The 19,159-nt window shown below is 36.5% G+C and overlaps 1 protein-coding gene across 1 annotated transcript in view; it reads left to right on the top strand.

Moving 5' to 3' along the window:
* Positions 1-19,159, top strand: part of Rb1 (RB transcriptional corepressor 1) — a 162,304-nt gene that overhangs the window by 135,426 nt on the left and 7,719 nt on the right. The window contains exons 17-23 of the mRNA XM_008824409.3: positions 2,294-2,412; positions 4,674-4,819; positions 6,947-7,092; positions 10,777-10,881; positions 12,035-12,148; positions 12,242-12,405; positions 15,441-15,471. Coding sequence (XP_008822631.2) covers positions 2,294-2,412; positions 4,674-4,819; positions 6,947-7,092; positions 10,777-10,881; positions 12,035-12,148; positions 12,242-12,405; positions 15,441-15,471 — 825 coding nt within the window. The remainder of the gene's footprint in view (positions 1-2,293; positions 2,413-4,673; positions 4,820-6,946; positions 7,093-10,776; positions 10,882-12,034; positions 12,149-12,241; positions 12,406-15,440; positions 15,472-19,159) is intronic.

The raw sequence follows: 19,159 nt of genomic DNA, 5'->3' as shown, positions 1-19,159 counted from the left end.
GTTGGTCCAGATAAACCGATTTATTTTTACTCTTAGGGTCGTTTGAGGATCTGTTCCTCAGGGGTCACATGGGCCTGGGAGGAGCCCCTGGCTCCTTTCTTTTACCAGTTCTGCCTATGTGAAGATAAGTCAAAGGTCCTGTTCGACTATGGTTGGCTTCGCTTGGAAGCATGGAGGAAATGATTCCTCTGTGTTGACCCTCCTCTTTATAGACTGGACACTGGTTCAAGTCCATCTGATGGGGTCTTATCTCCCCGCTTGTTTTGAAGCAAGGTCTTCTATTGTTTCTCCCCTTCACCATATACTTGAGGGTAGTTTCTGGATGAGTCTCCTGTCTCCACCTCCCCTCTTGCTATAGGAGCATTAGAATTACAGATGTATGCTACTGCATCAGACTTTTTATATGGGCTCTGGGAATCCAAACTCAGGTTGTTCGGCTTGCCCAGCAAGCACTTTGACCCAAGAGGAATGCTTTTCACAGTTAACTATTAATAGAATGCATACAGTGACTTTTTTGCTTATTAATGTCATTCATCAGGTTAGAAAATGCCCTTCTGATCCTGATTTCCTGAATTTTCTTTTTTCTTTTTATATTTTAAGTGAATTTTTAAATTAGAATTTTGCATTTATTTTGATAAGATTCTTCATCTTAGATTTATTAATGAGATGATTGCTAATAACCTTCTTAATGTTGAACCGCCTTGCCATGTGAATAAATTCAAGCTGGAAATTATGAATTCACCTTTTTTTAAAAAAAAAAAAAAGAATTCTCAGGGCTGGAGAGATGGCTCAGCGGTTAAAAGCACTGACTGCTCTTGCAGAGGACCTGGGTTCAATTCCCAGGACACATATAGGGGCTAGTAATCATCTGTAACTACAGTTCTTGGGGAAAAATGAGTTGAATTTATTGGCTATAAAAATCTATTCTGATAAAGCTATTCTTTTCAAAGTAGAAAAAGGCACAATTATTTGAGATGTTGAAAGATCAGTCTTTCCTTCCTAATTCAAAAATAAGAAAGAAGTTAACGCAAATCCTGGCAAAGGCCTAATATCAGTATTGTGAGATGGGGAAATCCCTCCATCCAGGAGTAGCATTCTCAAAGTCTGAACAAAGAGCAGAAAGGAGTGTGGATGTGATTTATGTGTTTCTTACTCTCTGGGTTGACAGTTACTAGAAGACGCTGTGGAGAGGATTAAAAGCTTCAATCTGTCACATTTCCCTTTTCCTGAGCTGAAGATGGAAAAGGTTGATCTTCTCTTAAGTACCTATGATGGGCAAGGACAGGGTCTATATCAGGCCCCCTGTGCAGTAGAAAAAACAGATATTAGTTGCTTATGTATTATTGGGATGTTGACCTTGAAGCCAATGTCCTGGTTCATAGAAACACTTCCTACTGCAGAGGTATATCTTGTCATATATAATACTATTTATCCCTTCTCTCTCTTTCTCTTTTTTTTTAAAGTCAATGTGACTGGAGGCTTGTTTTTTATTTTAAAGAACAGTTGTTTTCTTGTAGATCAAGTCATATATTTTATAAATTCAGTTTACTAAATTATGCTTGTATCTTTATCATTTACTTCTTCCTACCTTCTTTGAGTATTTTGTACATCTTTTGACTTCTACCTTCTTTTCTAAGAAGGTTGAACATCACTATAAACTCTGAAATTCAATTGCTTCAGAATCCAAAGCTGCTTGTTATGGGGTAGAGTCCACAGTATCACTCCAGCTAAGAAGACATTCTACTACGGAACTATTCTGTAGCTCCAAATCCAAAGCTTTTTACATACAAATATGACACTATCTCATATGATGATCACAGTCAAAAAAATGAAACTAAAAATGTTGATAAAGGTACCTTCAGGCTGTGTGTATAAGGTATACAAGAAACATTAATGAATCCCTTGTTTAGACTTTGGTTCCATCCCCAATAGGTCTCATTATGTATGTGAATATTCTAGAATTTAAAAAAAAAAACAAACAAACAAAAGCTAAGACACATGTACTCAACCCTGGGGGACTATACGGTTATTTTTCCTACTTTTATGTGTGCATACACACACACACACACACACACACACACACATACACACATACACACATGCACATGCACGCACACAGTCAGAGAGCAATCAGGAATCTCAAGAGTGGAGGAAAGGCTCTCATTCTGATTTCTGAATTGCCACTGTGGTTGTGTCTAAAGTTAATAGTGCCTACCTTGACAGATAATACACTTTTGATATGTACTGAGGAAAATCATACTGTTGTTGTTATAATGTCATCTTTTTCATCTAGGATTCACCTTTATTTGATCTCATTAAACAATCAAAGGATGGAGAGGGACCAGCTGATAACCTTGAGTCTGCTTGTCCTCTCAACCTTCCTCTCCAGAATAATCATACTGCAGCAGATATGTAAGTGTATATATGTTATGTTATCTGTTCAAACTGAAAATAGATTTTGACCATAAGAGAAATGCAAAGCAGCACATAGAAATTGTAGAACTAGAGTTTTGCATAAGACATTGTTTCTGCTTTTAAGAATTAGGAATGTGCCAGGCATGGTGGTGCATGCCTTTGATCCCAGCACTTGGGTGGCAGAGGCAAGCAAATCTCTTTGAGTTTGAGGCCAGCTGCCACAGAGTGAAGCCCTGTTTCAAAAAAAAAATTCCTAAAAAGGGGGAATAAGGGGCAGGATGTAAAACACATAACCTAAGTAAGGTCATGTAAAGTACTGAATCACATGGGATTGGTGTAATGAAGGAAGTTTTTATAACACAGATGACAATTTAGATAGGTCTTAAATTTTGGATAGGATTTCAAAATGAAATTGGAGAAGCAAGATGAAATATTCCAAGAGCCAGAAATGGCATGTATCCATAATGGTCAGAAAAGCAGGAAACATTTTTTAGGGAATATGTATCAGACCATTTGGAGTGAGGGATAGTATAAATCTAGGGAGTAGTGTGGAGTACTGAGATGGTTCATTAGTGTGTGGTGGTGATGGTGAGAGAAGAAACAGCTAATATTTATTGAGGGTTCCTAGTGTGTTAGGCATATGCTTAAGTCCTTCAGATTCATAGATTTCATTTAATGTTCATTCTAGCCCTGAAAGGTAGTCCCATTACTATCAGCATCTGTTATCTGTAAAATAGGAATGAAAGAAATAATGTAACTTGCCTAAGATAAACAGAAACGAAACCCAGGCAGTCTGATCCTAACATCCAAGCTCTTTTAATCCCTCTAGCTTCTGCCTTTCCTAGAATGGGCTTAATGTTATTTCTGCTTGATTCTATGTAGGAATTGACATCACAGTATTCTGTGGTTACATAGGGATAGTGTTCCTGAGGTGTCATTTTCATGATAACTTCTATCCAAAGTACTTCTGGAACACAGAGACTTTGCATTCATGTGTAAATTTATTTGCTAGGTAATATTTTTATACAAGTCAACTTTATGTTTCCTTTAATTCAGTAAACAGTTAATCTGTTAAGTGCCAGGTTAACAGTGCCAATCACTGGGAAGACTGTAAGGTGGTCTGGTTTCTCCTCCCTCGTAGAGTTTTGTATCTTGGAGGAAGGAAGCAGTATATGAACGACCCATCATAAGATGATTTCAGGTATTAGTGCTATGAATGAAACAAATGAAGTGATATGAAGATGAGAAACAGAAGGTGATAGAATGTCTTACATACTTCCCTTTTTCTGATGAAGTAATTTTGACTGGAAATCTGATGGACAGTTGAATGCTGGCCAGGCAAAAATATTTATGTTTTGGAGCACATAGAGTTTCGGGAGTAGAAAGAAACCCAGGTAGATGGGACATGATAAAAATGCTAAGATGAGATAAGAGAGGCATGCTGGGGCATGATTTTCTAAGTTCCCATCAGCCTTAGTAAGGAGTTTAGATTTTATAAAGGTAGCAAAAAAGCATTTAAACAGATGCAGCTTTGTATAATTTGTATTGTTAAAGGATTACTCTCTGGCTGCTATCTGAAATACAGATGGGCTTAGGGGAAAGAAAGGGTCAAGGCAAGAAAGGTGGAGACAAGTTTGAAGTCTATTTCAATAGCTCAAATGAGGACTATGGATGACTTGGTCTAATATATAACATTAAAATGGAAATGAAGATTTGTAATGTATTTTGAGATAGAAATAATCTACATAGATTTACATTAGATTTGAGGAACTGGGAAAATGGAGAAAATAAAAATAATCACCCCTAGATTTTTTACTTTAAAATACTAGATGTAATATGGAAACTTTTTTTTGAGATGGGAAAAACTGAGGGAAGGAATTCAGAGTTCTGCTTTGCCTTAGTAGGTTTGAAATCCAAGTAGTACTATCTGTTATGTAATTGGATATTTGCATGTAGAACTCAAGGGAGGCCTAGTTTCCTCAAGTTCAGTCATTCTATAATTGTTATGGAACTAAGGGGAAGTCAGAGGGAGACTAGAGATTGAAAAGATAGCAGTTTTTCCTATTAAGCTACCTTTCCCATCTTGAATTTAGTCTGCTCATGGAATTTGGTATAGAATATTAGCTCTGATCAGATGTGCCTGAGTGCATATGTTTAAGTGTGTGTGTGTGTGTGTGTGTGTGTGTGTGTGTGTGTGTCTGTCCATGTGTCTGTCCTAGCAAACTTCAAATGAAAATTGTTCCTTTAAATACTCCTAGGTATCTTTCTCCTGTAAGATCCCCAAAGAAAAAAGGTTCAACTTCACGTGTAAATTCTGCTGCAAATGCAGAGACACAAGTAGCCTCAGCCTTCCAGACACAGAAGCCATTGAAATCTACCTCCCTTTCCCTGTTTTACAAAAAAGGTCAGTAGAAGCTTACTTTCAAGAGTGTGCACTTGGAACCAGGCTTGCTAGGTTGAATCATGGCTCCAGTATTTACTGTGTGACCTTGAGCACATTACTTAATATCTCTGTGCCTCAGTTTCCTTATTTGTAAAATGAAAGCAATAATAATCTGCCTTATAGTAATATTGTCTTATAGGGTTGGGGCATAATTCATACATATAAAATGTTTTGAGCCTGGCCTAACGTATAGTAAGCATTCAGAAAATGTTACCTGTTAGTATTGTTGCTTCTGATATGTCTTCAAATTAATGTTTGGAAATATTTGCATAAATATTACTGTGTTGTTTAAGTGTATATATAGAATTAAGATTATAGAATATGCTGCTGCCTAGTACAGAACATATTTCTTAGATATTTTCAGAACACTTAAGAAGTCCACTAACCAGGTTATATAGTATTCTTTGGTTGTATGCGTAAGTGGTGGAATAGGGAAGTGGATTTTGCAAATCTGTGCATGTATATGTGTATGCAAATGCTCACCTACTTGTAGCTCTTTGAAAGAGTGAAAGGACAGATTCCTTTGTGATTAGGCTTTTTAAAAAATTTATTTAAATAAAAAATATACTGAGCCATAGCCAGGCGTGGTGGTGCACGCCTGTAGTCCCAGCACTTGGGAGGCAGAGGCAGGTGGATCTCTGAGTTCAAGGCCAGCCTGGTCTACATAGTGAGTTCCAGGACAGCTGGGGCTACAGGGAGACCCTGCTTCAAAGAGACCCCCCCCCCCAAAAAAAATACTGAGCCTCATAGGCATATAGTAAGACTTAGTCTTTGAGTTAGTGTAGTAGTTTTCTCAAAGGGCAGTCCCTAACCAACAGGATCCATGCCACTGGAAAGTTATATGAAAATTTCAGGGGCAGGGGGTCCACCTAGATCCTCTCATTCAGAAACTCTACAATAGGGCCTCCAGATTTTTAATAACCCTTTAGGCAAGTCTGATATACAATAAAGTTTTAGAGCTTTGAGCATAAATTTTTACTTTAAAAAGTTCTGTTTACAGGGCTGGAGAGATGATTCGGCAGTTAAGAACACTGGCTGTTCTTGTAGAAGACCTGGGCTCGAATGCAGCTAACAACTGTCCGTAACGCCAGTTCCAGAGGATCTGACAGCCTCTTCTGTCCTCCGCGGGCATTGCACAACACGGGTGCACTTTACCTACATGCAGGCATATAACACATGCATAAAATAAAAGTAATAAATAAAATTTTAAAAATTTCTGTTTACCTTATACAAGTCTTTAAAATTTTTTTAAATTTATTTTATGTATATAAGTGTTTTACCTGCATGTATGTAAGTGCACCTGTGCATACAATGCCTGTGGAGACTAGAAGAGGGTGTCAGAGCCACTGGAATTGGAATTATGGGCAGTTGTTCTTTATCATGTCGGTTCCCACTGAACTGTTGTCCTCTGCAAGAGCAGACAGTGCTCTTAAACCACTGAACTATCTCTCTCCAGCCCACCTTATGCAGGTCTTTAAAGGAACATTTTGAATGAAGACTCTTTACATTTAAAGCAGATGAATAAAAATTCAGTGCCATGATCCCTTCTCTCCAAAGTTATAATAGTATTTTAAAGAAACTAAATTTCATTTCACAGTCATGTTGCACTCATACAGTTTACAGATCTACCACTTTTCAAGAGCATGGTCCATTGATATTTCATAGAGAAATGTGGGGTGTGTTTTTCTTTTAGAATAGGAAAATAATAATCATATTTCCATTATTTTAAAAATAGTCATCTCTCTAATACTTAAAGTAGAAATTTCCAACATCTCTGCTGAGTGATTACCAACTAGAACTGAAGCAAATCTTACTTGGTTTGCCCAATTTCACAATATCTTACAACCCCCCCCCCGCCTCAGTTTCATGATATAATGGCTAATTCAGCAAATACTATTGTGCCTTCTGACTGTAACACTGTGCTAATACTACGAATTATTTATTCATAAAGAAAATAGTGTTAGAGGTTAGGTCACTGTTAAAATGATATTTACCGGTATTATGGAAATAGCAATTTAATGATTTTGAAAACTCCATTTGTAGTTGAAAATGAACACTAAGCATAGTTCATTCCCCTTATGCCTACAGTGTACCGGCTAGCATATCTCCGACTAAATACACTGTGTGCGCGTCTTCTGTCTGACCACCCAGAACTAGAGCACATTATTTGGACTCTGTTCCAGCATACATTGCAAAATGAATATGAACTCATGAGAGACCGGCATTTGGACCAGGTAAGAAAATCAAGCACTTCACTATCTCTTTTCCCTATATTGTGTTAGCTATATTTTGTTTTTGTGTGAAGAGTAGATTCAAATGAATAGCTAGATTAATTTAGCATAATTTACATATATTCACTTATTGGATACAATTTCTTATAATTCTTACAATTTGGAGTTTTAATTTCAAAAGTACATTTCAGTATCTATTCAATGACACAAACATTTTTATTTCAAAAATCACTGAATAACCCATGAACCTTTTCTGTATTGTGATAAGTGAGACTTCATTTTAGTATAGAAATACCATGAAGTAAGAACCCGATCTAGCCAGGAGTGGGGGCATCAGCCTATATAATCCCACCTATTCTCACAGGGCTAAGGCTGGACATTCACAAGTGTGAGGACTACCACCACTGCATAGCAAGTTCAAGGCCAGCCTGGACAATTTAGTGACTTACTATCTCAAAATAAAACTAATAAAAGGGCTGGTGACGTAGCTCACTGTTAAAGTAGTTACCAAGCATACATGAAGCCCTGGTGGTCCAATCCTAGTCCCTCGGAAAAAAAGAAGAAAAAATATTCACATGATCTCAAACAGTGTCTATTAGAAGGAAAGAAGAGAGGAAGGGAGGAAGGAGGGAGAACGTGAGAGAGGGTTTAAAACAGAGAATGATTCCCTGTAGCCTCCTTTCTCTTCTCTCAAAAGAGGTATCAGTATTTGAAGAGGTGGACAGCAGCTTATTGATGTATCATACATCATACAAAGCACACATTTAAAATGTATAATTCAGTGGCTTTAGTCTGTTCATAGAATTGTACAACTACCACAATAAATTTTAGATCATTTTTATCACACCAAAGAGAAACCTTTAGTAGTAACTCTCTGTATCCCACATCCTTCCAGCTCTAAGCAACACTAATCTACTTTGTCTCTGTAGATTTCCCTAATCTAGATATTTCATATCAAATGTAATCATATGCATTTTTTAATGTTTGGCTTTGCATATGTTGGGAGGTTGTTGGACCCACAGCCTTGCAAATGCTAGGCAAGTACTCTACCACTGAGCTACATTCTCAGCCTTGTGTTTGACTTCTTTCATGTAGCATATTTTCAAGGTTCATCTATATTGTAGCTTGTATCAGTACTGCATTCATTTTTATTGCTAAGTAATACTCAGTTATGTGGATATATGTTTATCATTCATCAGTTGATAGCCATTGAATTATTTCTACTTTAGGCTATTATGTATAATATTCTATGAGCATTCATGTATAATTTTGTGAGGATATGTTTTATTTCTCCTGGGTATATACTTCAGAGTAAAATTGCTGGGTCATATTATAAATCTTTGTTTAACCTTTTGAGGAATGGCTGGATTGTTTTCCAGAGTAACTATACCATTTTACATTCTTCCAAATAGTATATTAGGTTCCAATCTTTCTACATTTTACCAACTTGTTGCTTACCTTTTTTTTTATTGTTGCCATTGTAGTAGACTTGATGTAGTATCTCACTGCTGTTTTGATTTGCATTTTTCTGATAGTTAATGATATTGAACATCTTTCTATGTGTATTGGCTATTTGTATATCTTCTCTAGAGAATCATCTATTAATGTCCTTTAATAGTGGGCATGATGATGCACACCTATAATCCTAGCATTCCTCCTGGACTGAGCCAGCCTGGGTACATAGTGAGTCTCTGTCTCAACAAACAAAAACAAGCCAGACGCAGTCTTTAATACAAGTACTCACAGGCAGATCTCTGAGATTGAGGCTGCATGGTCTATAGTGAGTTCCAAGCTATAGGAAGACCCTTTCTCAAGAACAAAAAAGCAAGAAAAGGTCTTTTCTCCATTTTTAAAATTGACTTATCTTTTTTGTTGAGTTGCAAGAATTTTTATATATTATACATATAAGTTCCTGTATGCGATACATGATTTGCAAATGTTTCTTTCCCATCATGTAACTTATTTTACTTTTTAAATGTATCCTTTTGAAGCATTAGTGTTTTTTGTTTTTTGTTTTTTGTTTTTTTGGTTTTTTTTTTTTTTGGTCTTTTGGAGACAGGGTCTCCCTGTAGCCCCAGCTGTCCTGGAACTCACTGTGTAGACCAGGCTGCCCTTGAACTCACAGAGATTCACCTGCCTTTGCCTCCTGAATGCTGGGATTAAAGGCGTGCGCCACCACGCCCGGCTTGAAGCGTTAGTTTTTAATTTTCATTCCCTCTAGGAGTCCTTCTTTCTATATTATAGAAAGCAGTGAGAACATAAGGCAATAAATTATCTATTTTAAAATACCCATCATATATCAAAATATGCTCTTATAAAATATGTATATCTGTAGGTTATACTTTTAAAGAATAATCTTTTTTCTTTTTTTTTTGCTTAAAATATCATTCTTGGGGGCTGGAATATGATGCCCTCTTCTGGCCATTGCAAGCATTGCATGACATGGGATGGGTGTACTTACATACATGCAAGCAAAACATACACATAAAAAATAAAAATAAGACATTTTTTTACAAGTCTTTAAAATATTCTTTAGGAGAACATTATTACCAACCTCACAGAAATAAAAAGATTATATAAGAATACTATGAAAATGTGTATAAATTAAATAGATATCCAAGATGAAACAAAAGTTTCTAGAACTACACAAACTATCAACTCCAGAAAAAGAAAAATAGAAAACCTGATCTTGAATTAGTAATCAAAAGCTATTCACAAACAAAAGCCTGTACCAACGTGGTTTCACTGGTGAACATTTCATGAAGCAAAGAAGACCCAGTATGAATTTTAAATAAACTCTTCTGAAGTTAGAATTCACAACTGATTTTATAAGGACAGTATTTTGCTGATACCTAAACCACATGAAAACACTATAAGAAACCACAAATATCTTTATGTGAAAACCCTTAAGGAAATACTAGCTAAGCTAAATCCAAGAACATATCAAAAAGATTATATACTATACCCAAATGAGATATATGCTCCCAGAAATGCAGAATTGGCTTAACATCTGAAAAATCAATTAATGTTACACTCCAAGTTAATTAATAATACTAACAAAAACTACATGATCATATAAGTAGCTTTAGAAAAATAATTTAACAGAATCCAACACACTTTCTGTTAAAGGCATTAAAAAAACAAAAAATAGGAGGAAATTCGATGTATATTTTAAAAACCTGATAGCTAACAATATATTTAATTGGAAAAAAAAAAACAACAGAATTCAACTGAACTCCTTCAACTTATATTCAGATCAAGATTCAGAGTACAATTAACAATATGGAGTCTCTGTCACCACCACCTCCTTCTGGTACCAGGTTATTCTATATTATTTTGACAGCTTGAAACTTTTTCACACATTTTTAAAAGTGTGAATAATGTAATTAACTGGTTCAAGTTTGAACACTTTTCTGGAAAATACTAAAGAACAGGAGCCAAAGTTGGGATAATTTACAGACTAGACAATCAAACCTGAATAATTGAGTTAACTGCTTGCATTTTGTTCTTTCAAAAACATAAGTATTTGGGTTAAACACTTCACAGACTTTTAAATTGAGCTCATGATGAAAAAAAATCATAGAAGAAATTAAACATCTTTCTTTTAGGGCCAAAATAAAGATAATAGTACTTTTAAAAGCAAGGTGTCATACTAAGGTTATGACCTCTATCATATCTGCATACTAGATTATGATGTGCTCTATGTATGGTATATGTAAAGTGAAGAACATTGACCTGAAGTTCAAAATCATCGTAACAGCCTACAGAGATCTGCCTCACGCTGTCCAGGAGGTAGGTGATCATTCATGGTAAGATTTTTAATAAAATTAGATCCATACTCATAATATAATTCCAGTTGTTAAAGGTCATATATTCTGATTTAATTTTATAAGATTAGTTAATTATTTGTAACTAAAATGGAATTAGAAAGCTAAGGCAAACTGAAATCCATTCCAATCCATAGTTTAAGTTAATAAACAATACTGTATCTATATCTAATAAGCAGGATATGTGTAATAAACATGACCAAATAATATGACTATATTAGTTTTTAATATTCCACAGGAAAAGCCAGTGTAAGTGCAGCCTTATAAAGACATAACACAAATTTTTGGAGTAAGCACATTTCATGTTTCTAGCTTCCTCTTCTGCAGAGAAGCCATAGTGAGAAAACCCATGTATATGATACTCATTTCACGCTCTTCTGGGCACAATGGTGATTCCTGGGTTATTTTTTCCAGTTTTTCATTGGAATTTTCAAAAACAATACAAACCATGCTTTTGTTTATATATTTGGAATTATTTTTAAATTTTGTATTTAGATTGCGTATGAGGCATTCTATAAAATTTCTGTACTTTTATGTAACTAAAGTTTATGTATAAGTTGGGCATGGTGGCACAGGCCTATAATTCCTAAACTTGGGTGGCTGAGGAAGGGTGTAATGAGTTTAGAGCTATATAGTGGGACCCTGCCTATAAAAATAAAGAAATGAATTAAATACATAAAGTTGAGTAAAATCTACTTGCAGAATAAGTGCTGTTACTGTCTGCTTCTTGCAAAGGAGCAGTGTATACTTTCGGGACCCTTTAAGTAGGGGATGTGGGCTGGTGCAGCCAGTGAATTGGTTGCCTACCGGGGGGAACGCTGTTGGCTTTTTTGCTCAACTCCAGCCCTTTGCTTCCATCTTGTCAGCCTGTCTACTCCCTTACTGGATGGTCAGCTGTTCTGTCTGTGGCTGCCCTGTTGGTCCCTTCTCTGGATCTCTTGGTGACATTTCATTTTTGAGTGTGCATCTATTAATTCAAGCCTAAGGAAGCCTTTCAGACTATTGTTTTCTGAATAAAATGTGTTTTTGACTAGTTAAAAGTATTAGAATTATTAAAAGGAAAATTTAAAGAGATAAGTTCTTAAATTCATTTAACAAGTCTTTTTATTCTTCCTCAGACCTTCAAACGTGTTTTGATCAGAGAAGAGGAGTTTGATTCCATTATAGTATTCTATAACTCGGTTTTCATGCAGAGACTAAAGACAAACATTTTACAATATGCTTCCACCAGGGTATGTTGAAAGTGTCCTTTGATGGGGGACTCCAGTGACAAACGTAACGGTCCCAATAAACATCATGTCAGTACTTCTTCATTTTTGTTCTAGCCTCCTACCTTGTCACCAATACCTCACATTCCTCGAAGCCCCTACAAGTTTTCTAATTCACCCTTAAGAATTCCTGGAGGTAACATCTATATATCACCCTTGAAGAGTCCTTATAAAATTTCAGAAGGTCTGCCAACACCCACAAAGATGACTCCAAGATCAAGGTTGGTGTTTCCTCTTTAAGGAAATGCTAAAAAATAAAAATAAGTTGATCATTTTGATTTAAGCATACAAAATAGTGTTGAGTTTCTAATTTGCTTACTTATATTAAATAAATGTATAATTAAGAATTTTGGGGAAAAGAGAATCTGCTTTTATCTGGATGGATTGCAAGATTAATCATGAACTTTCCCTGCTGCTGAGCTCTCTTCTTTTTAAAATAGTCTGAGAACCAGTTTCAGTGTGTTTCAAAAGACTTTCATAGTTTTGTAAGTCATCAAAGTAGACTGCTTTAGCTTAATAAACTTTATTCCAAATTTACTGGTTTCCTGTAAACTTATTCCAATTTTACTGATTTCCTGTAAATGTTTTCTATGGACCTTACTTAACTTTGCTTGTTACAAAAATCCAATCATGAGAGCTAGCATGATGGCTCAGCCTGGAAAAGTGTTTGCCAAGCAAACCTGGTATCTTGAGTTCATCTATGGATCTCACGGTGCATGCGTGCTCTCCCTCCCTCCCTCCCTCCCTCTCTCCCTCTCTCCCTCTCTCCCTCTCTCCCCCTCTCCCCCTCTCCCCCTCTCTCTCACACACACACACACACAGAGTAGTAAGTTTTTAAAATGTAGATGACTTATTAAATGTAGATGACTGTCAATTAAGTCTTTAACAACTATTCTGCTGATGGATTTCTTACATTACATTGGGTAGGTCTCTATATGTGTTTAAGAAGAGTGCTGTGGCTCAGCAAAATGATTGTGAAGCTGTTTTAAATTCTCAGATGAAAGTTCTATACAACTACAAATCACAATATTCCCCAGCTTTGAAGTCCTTCAATTGACTAATTATATGTTATCATGGACTACTTGAAACTGGCTTAATGTTTATAAAATAGGAGGCCAATTAGCAAGTATAATTAATGTAGTCTCATCAGAAATTCTCAGTAAATATAGTTTTACCTAATGAGCAAGAAAAACAAACAAGGAGAAGGGGCTGTATTAGCTATTTAGGAAATATCTGTGTGGTACATTTAATTACATGAGTAATACACACTTTTAATAAAAATTTCAAACTCTACAAAAATATTAAGTAAAAAATAATTGGAAATCCAATGGAAAGGCTCTTGTGTGATCCTGAGTCCTTCTGTGTCTATGTGGTTTACTTGTATCTGGCTATCTGTATAGAGCTATTTACAATTCACATTGTAAGCTGCTAAGAAGCCAGGCCACATCTACTTAAGTAAATGTATACAGTCCCATGCTGCCACATGACAGTGTATATTTAGGTAATTTCTTAATGATGATAATTAATTTGTATTGTGATTATAATGATGGCTGTTTGCTGTTCTTAAGGAAATCAATTCTGTATTGCAGTTCTCTCTCTTATTTTGAGACAGGATCTCTTACTTTGTAGTAGAAGGTGGCCTCAAAGTCATGGCAATCTTCCTTCCTAGGCCTCCTAAGTCTTGGGATTACAGGGGTGAACCACCATGTCCAGCATGAATTGCTGCTCTTTAGCCAAAAAAAAGTTGCATTCTGAATGTTCTAGCTAGTACATTACTGATGATTCTTTAGAGAGCATCTTAGCACTTTGTTTATCCAGCATACTTAAGTGTTCTAATTAATCAAGTATTATGTGTGGACTATCACTTATGAAGGAAATGAGGACACTAAGTCTACATAGCCACTAGTTATGTGTACATAGCTTTAAGTCTTTACTGAGTTGTACTGAGTCAATACTTTTTCACTTTTTTAATCAAGAATATAAATTGCAGTTTGGTCTGTAGCACAGGCCTATAATCTGAGCTGCTTAGGAGGCTGAAGCAAGAGGATCACAAGGCCTGCTAGGCAACTTAGTGAGACTCTGTCTCAAAATTGGTGGTAGAACACCATCCTAACATATACAAGGCCCCAGGTTCAATCCCTAGTACCAAGAAACAGAAAAACAGCATAAACTATAAGGTTGAAATGAACAGACAGTAGTAAGGATCTCTCATTCTAGGATGTATAACCATTAGCTTCCATATGTCAATATAGATCGCAATTAAAGTCTAATTATTGCTTTATAAACTTGAAACATTTTTAAAATTACACTTATTTGTGGGAAGGGTGGGGGGTATAGGTACGCATGCCTTTAAGTTTTTTTTTTTTTTTAATTGTTATTTTTTGGGGCTGGAGAGATGGCTCAGCAGTTAAGAGCACTAGTTGCTCTTGTAGAGGACTCAGGTTCAGTTTCCAGTATCTGCATGGGTCTAACAACTGTCCTTAACTCCAGTTTCAGGAGATCTGACATCCTCTTCTTGGTTTCTGTGGGCATTGTACTACGCAGATACACTTACATACCTGCAGGAAAAACACTTAAATAAAATAAAAGCACTTAAAATTATTTTGTTGTATTTTTCATTTATTACGAGGGGGTGCATGCATGTCACAATGCATGTGTGGAAGTCAGAGGACAACTTGTGGGAGCTGAATCTCTCCTGTTATGTAGGTGATTCAACTCAAGTTGTCATTCTTGGCAGTAGGTGCCTTTACTAGCTGAACCATCTCTTTAGCTCTTAATTTTTTTTAAAAAAGTACTTATTTTATACATTTGTATGAAATGTAACTTTAGAAATGAGGAAATGTGAATGAAGTTAAACATTTGTAGAATTATGAAGAACTAAGTAAAGGTAAACTTAAAATTTAAAAATCATCTTTAAATGTGGGCCATGGCAGAATTATGTTTCACAGACCTAGAGTTCTTGCTGAGAACCTAAGAGGATTGGAGTTGTAGCTCAGTGATAGAGCAAATACCTAGCATATTTGAAACCCTGGGTTTGATCCCCAGCACCATAAAACAAACATCTGACTAGCTAAGTGCTTGATCATACTAGCACTATCAGAGTAATCACCCACTGGATATAATTTGTCAATGGTTATAGGTACAAGAATCCTTTGATCTGGTTTCTGATAGTTCAGAATGAAGTGTCTATCTTCATCTCTGCATATCTGCAAAATCTCTATAATTTTCACTACTAATTCACATTTTATTTTGACAGAATCTTAGTCTCAATTGGTGAATCATTTGGGGTGAGTATTTCTTTCTATGAAATATGATGCCATGGAATGTTACTTGTATGCCTCTGTATCATCCTTTATTTGATAGCCTTGTAGTTGGGTATTGGTATATGGATAGTTGCAATTTACATTGCAACCATAAAAAGAATTAAAGATTTCTGTAATTTGAATTTACAAATACTATTACCCAAACATATCATCTAGGCATATTAAATAGAATTTAGAAAATATCTATCATAGATTTAGTTTCAAATCATATTCATAATTGGTAAACTTCTAAATTGTTTTCTAAACATTTCTCTGAGATTATATAATACATGTATTGATTATGCATACATTATATATATATGATATTTTTACTTAACACTCAAAAGGTGTATTCGCCAATTCTCTGGACACAACTGCTGTCTTACAGTTCAGTTCAGTTTTGACTGTTACTATATAGTTATGATCAGATTCCAACGAGCTCAAAGTTCAATCCATTCGACTGTACTCAGATGCTGATGAGAAGGTCAAGTACCCTAGTTACACCAGTATTCCATCTGAATTGTTTAAAAGTCAGGAAGTGCCTGTAATACCTCCCCCTTTCAGGTTTGATCATTTGCTAGAATTGTTCACAAAATTCTGGAAAATGCTTTACATATTATTAAGTTAATTATAAAGAACACAGATAAGCAACTAGCTGAATAGACACATGGGGTGAGGTCCACAGGGTTTCCTAATGTAGGAATCTTCTGTCTCTATGGAGTCTCCAACTCCAGAGCTCTCCAACCCTCTTGCTAAGGGCTTTATTTATTTATATACACATAGCTGATTAATAAATTTTACCGACTTTCCCCATCCTGGAGGTTAGGAACTGTGGTTGAAAATTCCTAGCTTCTTATGGGGGGGGGCAGGTAAGGGGGGGGTCTAAATATGATTAAAATGCATTGTATGAAATGCACAAAAATTCAATAAAGTAGTATAAAATTTTCTACTTTCTAATCAAAGTTTGTCTTTCTGGCAGTCAAACCCTATCCTGATGCTATCTAGGGACCCAACAGGTATCTCACCTTATTAGAATAAAAGATGGCCTTATTACCCTTACCACTCAGGATGTTCCAAAGATGTTAGGAGCAGGAATAGAACACAAAGGCCAAATAATATTTTTCCGTGATAGCACACACATGCATATAATCTCATATAAATGTTCATGAAACTTCAGATTCAGTAACTGGGGTGTAATGTGAAATGAAGTACTCTTAAAATATAAGCCACATATCCAAACATTATCAGCCTCTGTCTATTTATTACACACATATTCTCATATTCGTTCTCCCTCTCCCGCTCCTTCCCTCTCCCCCTCTCTCCATCTCCCTGCTCTATTTCCCCTCCCTCCTTCCTCCCTTCTCAGACTGCTATAATAGTCTTTCTCTGATATATGATTAAGAATTGGTTCAGGGAGATGGTTCAGTGGTTAAAGGTACTTGCTGCTCTTGCCTAGTGACCTAAGTTTGATCCACCCACATAAAAGGTGAAAGGAGAAAATGTACTCTACAAGTTTGTCCTCTGACACACATGCCCATATACACACAATGATAATATTTTTTAAAAAATAATTGGTTTTATGATGAGCCGAGTTCAATGGTACATATATGTAATCCAAGCTAATTAGGAGGCTGAAGCAGGAGGATCAAGAGTTTGTAGCTAGCCTGATGCCTCACAATAAACAGTGATTTCAAGACTAGTATTGGTATGTAGCAAGAATGTTATCTCTGGGGAAAAAAAAAGAGAGAAAAGAAGAGGGAGGAGAGTCCATGTTACAGACACTGTTGTGACAAAGGAGATGTGGAATTATGCACATATAGTTGGAGCTAGTCAGATGTAGAAGGAGGTCTTCAGACTCTTTGCACAACCTGTACAATAGGAGAAAATGTTCATTCAATATTTTAAAGCAAATAACTACAAATATTAATAGGGGCATAGGAATTAGCTTCTGTCTTGTTGAATATGTACTCTCAATAACATTTTCCATTAAATAAAGGTGATCCTATCTAAATCTACCAGTTAGGTCAAATGTAACTTGTCAGAAGGTCTGGCTTCATCTTGTTGGCTCAGGTAAATAGCAGTACACATCCCTGAGTCAGTCTGATTCTAAAATGGAAGCCAGGTAATGAATTTCCCCATATTTCTCTACTGGGTAAGATAAGAAAAGTGCTGTGCTCTAACTGTCCTCTCCTTCAGATGGTATTTCAAATGATCCAGTAATATTGCCTGCACCTAAATTCTCAAGTCTTTGGATATCTGAATTTTTTAATTAATTAATTAATTAATTTTTTTGAAATTTTTATTGAATTTTTGTGTATTTCATATAGAACATCTTAATCATCCTTATACCCCTTACCCCACTGGCCTCCTTGTATAGCCCCCCCCACACACACTGGATTTCATGTATTCTGTCATTTGTGTTACGGCCTATCATGTCAAGTTAGTGTCTCCAGACGTCCCTCAGTGCAGGTTCATCCACTGAGGTCTAGTCAGACTATCTGGAGTCCCTCCTGTTAAGCAGATCAGCTCTTCCTCACCCAGCAGTAATCAGCTGCCAATAATTTTTCAACTAAGATTGGGGCCTGCTGTCCATTTCCACAGTTCTATGTTGGGTCTTTGCTTGAGTTTGCATGGGTCTTGTGCATGCTGACACCATTGCTGTAGGTTCATATGAGCAAGGTTTCAGGAGCCTGTAGGATTCTATTTCCATGTGGTTATGCACCTCCTACCTGCATCTTACAATCTTTCCACCCCCTCTTCTGCAGTGGTCCCTGAGCCCTGGGTGGGTGGACTTTAGTATAGGAGTCCTGTCCAAGGACCCATACTCTGTAGACTCTTATTCTGTACATTTTGGCCATTTGTGTTCCTGGCCCTTTGTTACATGAGGGAGCTTCACTAATAAGATTTGAAAGATGCATTCGTGTTCTTTTTATCCCTTGTTCTATGTTCTGTGAGAGCCTTAGGTGTAGAGATTACATCGTAGATGTGTCACTTAGGCTTGGGCAATTCAGAAACAGTATCTGTGTATGACCAGTTGTGGAACTCTATAATTATCTCTGTTGAAAAAGAAGCTGCTTCAATGGGTGGTGTCTGGGATACTTGTCTGTAAATTTAAGGATTCATATTTTGCACACAGTAAGAAATTACATATTTCTAGGGATATAACAGCCTTGGGGTTTTCTCTAAGATCTGTGACCTCTCTAGCTATGTGTATTTGGCTAGGTTTACAGTACCACACACGTTTCTTCCCATTGAGTGGGCTCTAAGTTCAATTAGGTAGCTGTTGATTACCTCCAAGATAAAAGTGTCACTACTAGCTGGGTGTGGCATAGTCCCAGCACTTGGGAGGCAGAGGCAGGCGGATCTCTGTGAGTTCAAGGCCAGCCTGGTCTACATAGTGAGTTCCAAAACAGCTGGGGCTACAGGGAAACCCTGCTTCAAAATGACAAAAACAAAACAAAACAAAAAAAAAACAGTGCCACTACTGCACCCATGTTGTTTGCTGTGCTGGCCATTGATGTGGATTTTAGGCTTTGAAGCTGGGGTTGGACCATCGATTGGTTTTCTCCCTTACCAGCTTGCATAGTGCTCTCCAAAGCTATGATAGCATGCCTTCAGGGGAAGTGGCTTCTAGGTCAGTTACAGCTCATTGCTTCAAGTCCTATGTCCAAAG

This window comes from Nannospalax galili, unplaced genomic scaffold (genome assembly GCF_000622305.1).
Source record: "Nannospalax galili isolate Female #2095 unplaced genomic scaffold, S.galili_v1.0 scaffold388, whole genome shotgun sequence".
Lineage (NCBI taxonomy): Eukaryota > Metazoa > Chordata > Mammalia > Rodentia > Spalacidae > Nannospalax > Nannospalax galili.
This window is presented reverse-complemented; position numbering and strand designations above follow the sequence as displayed.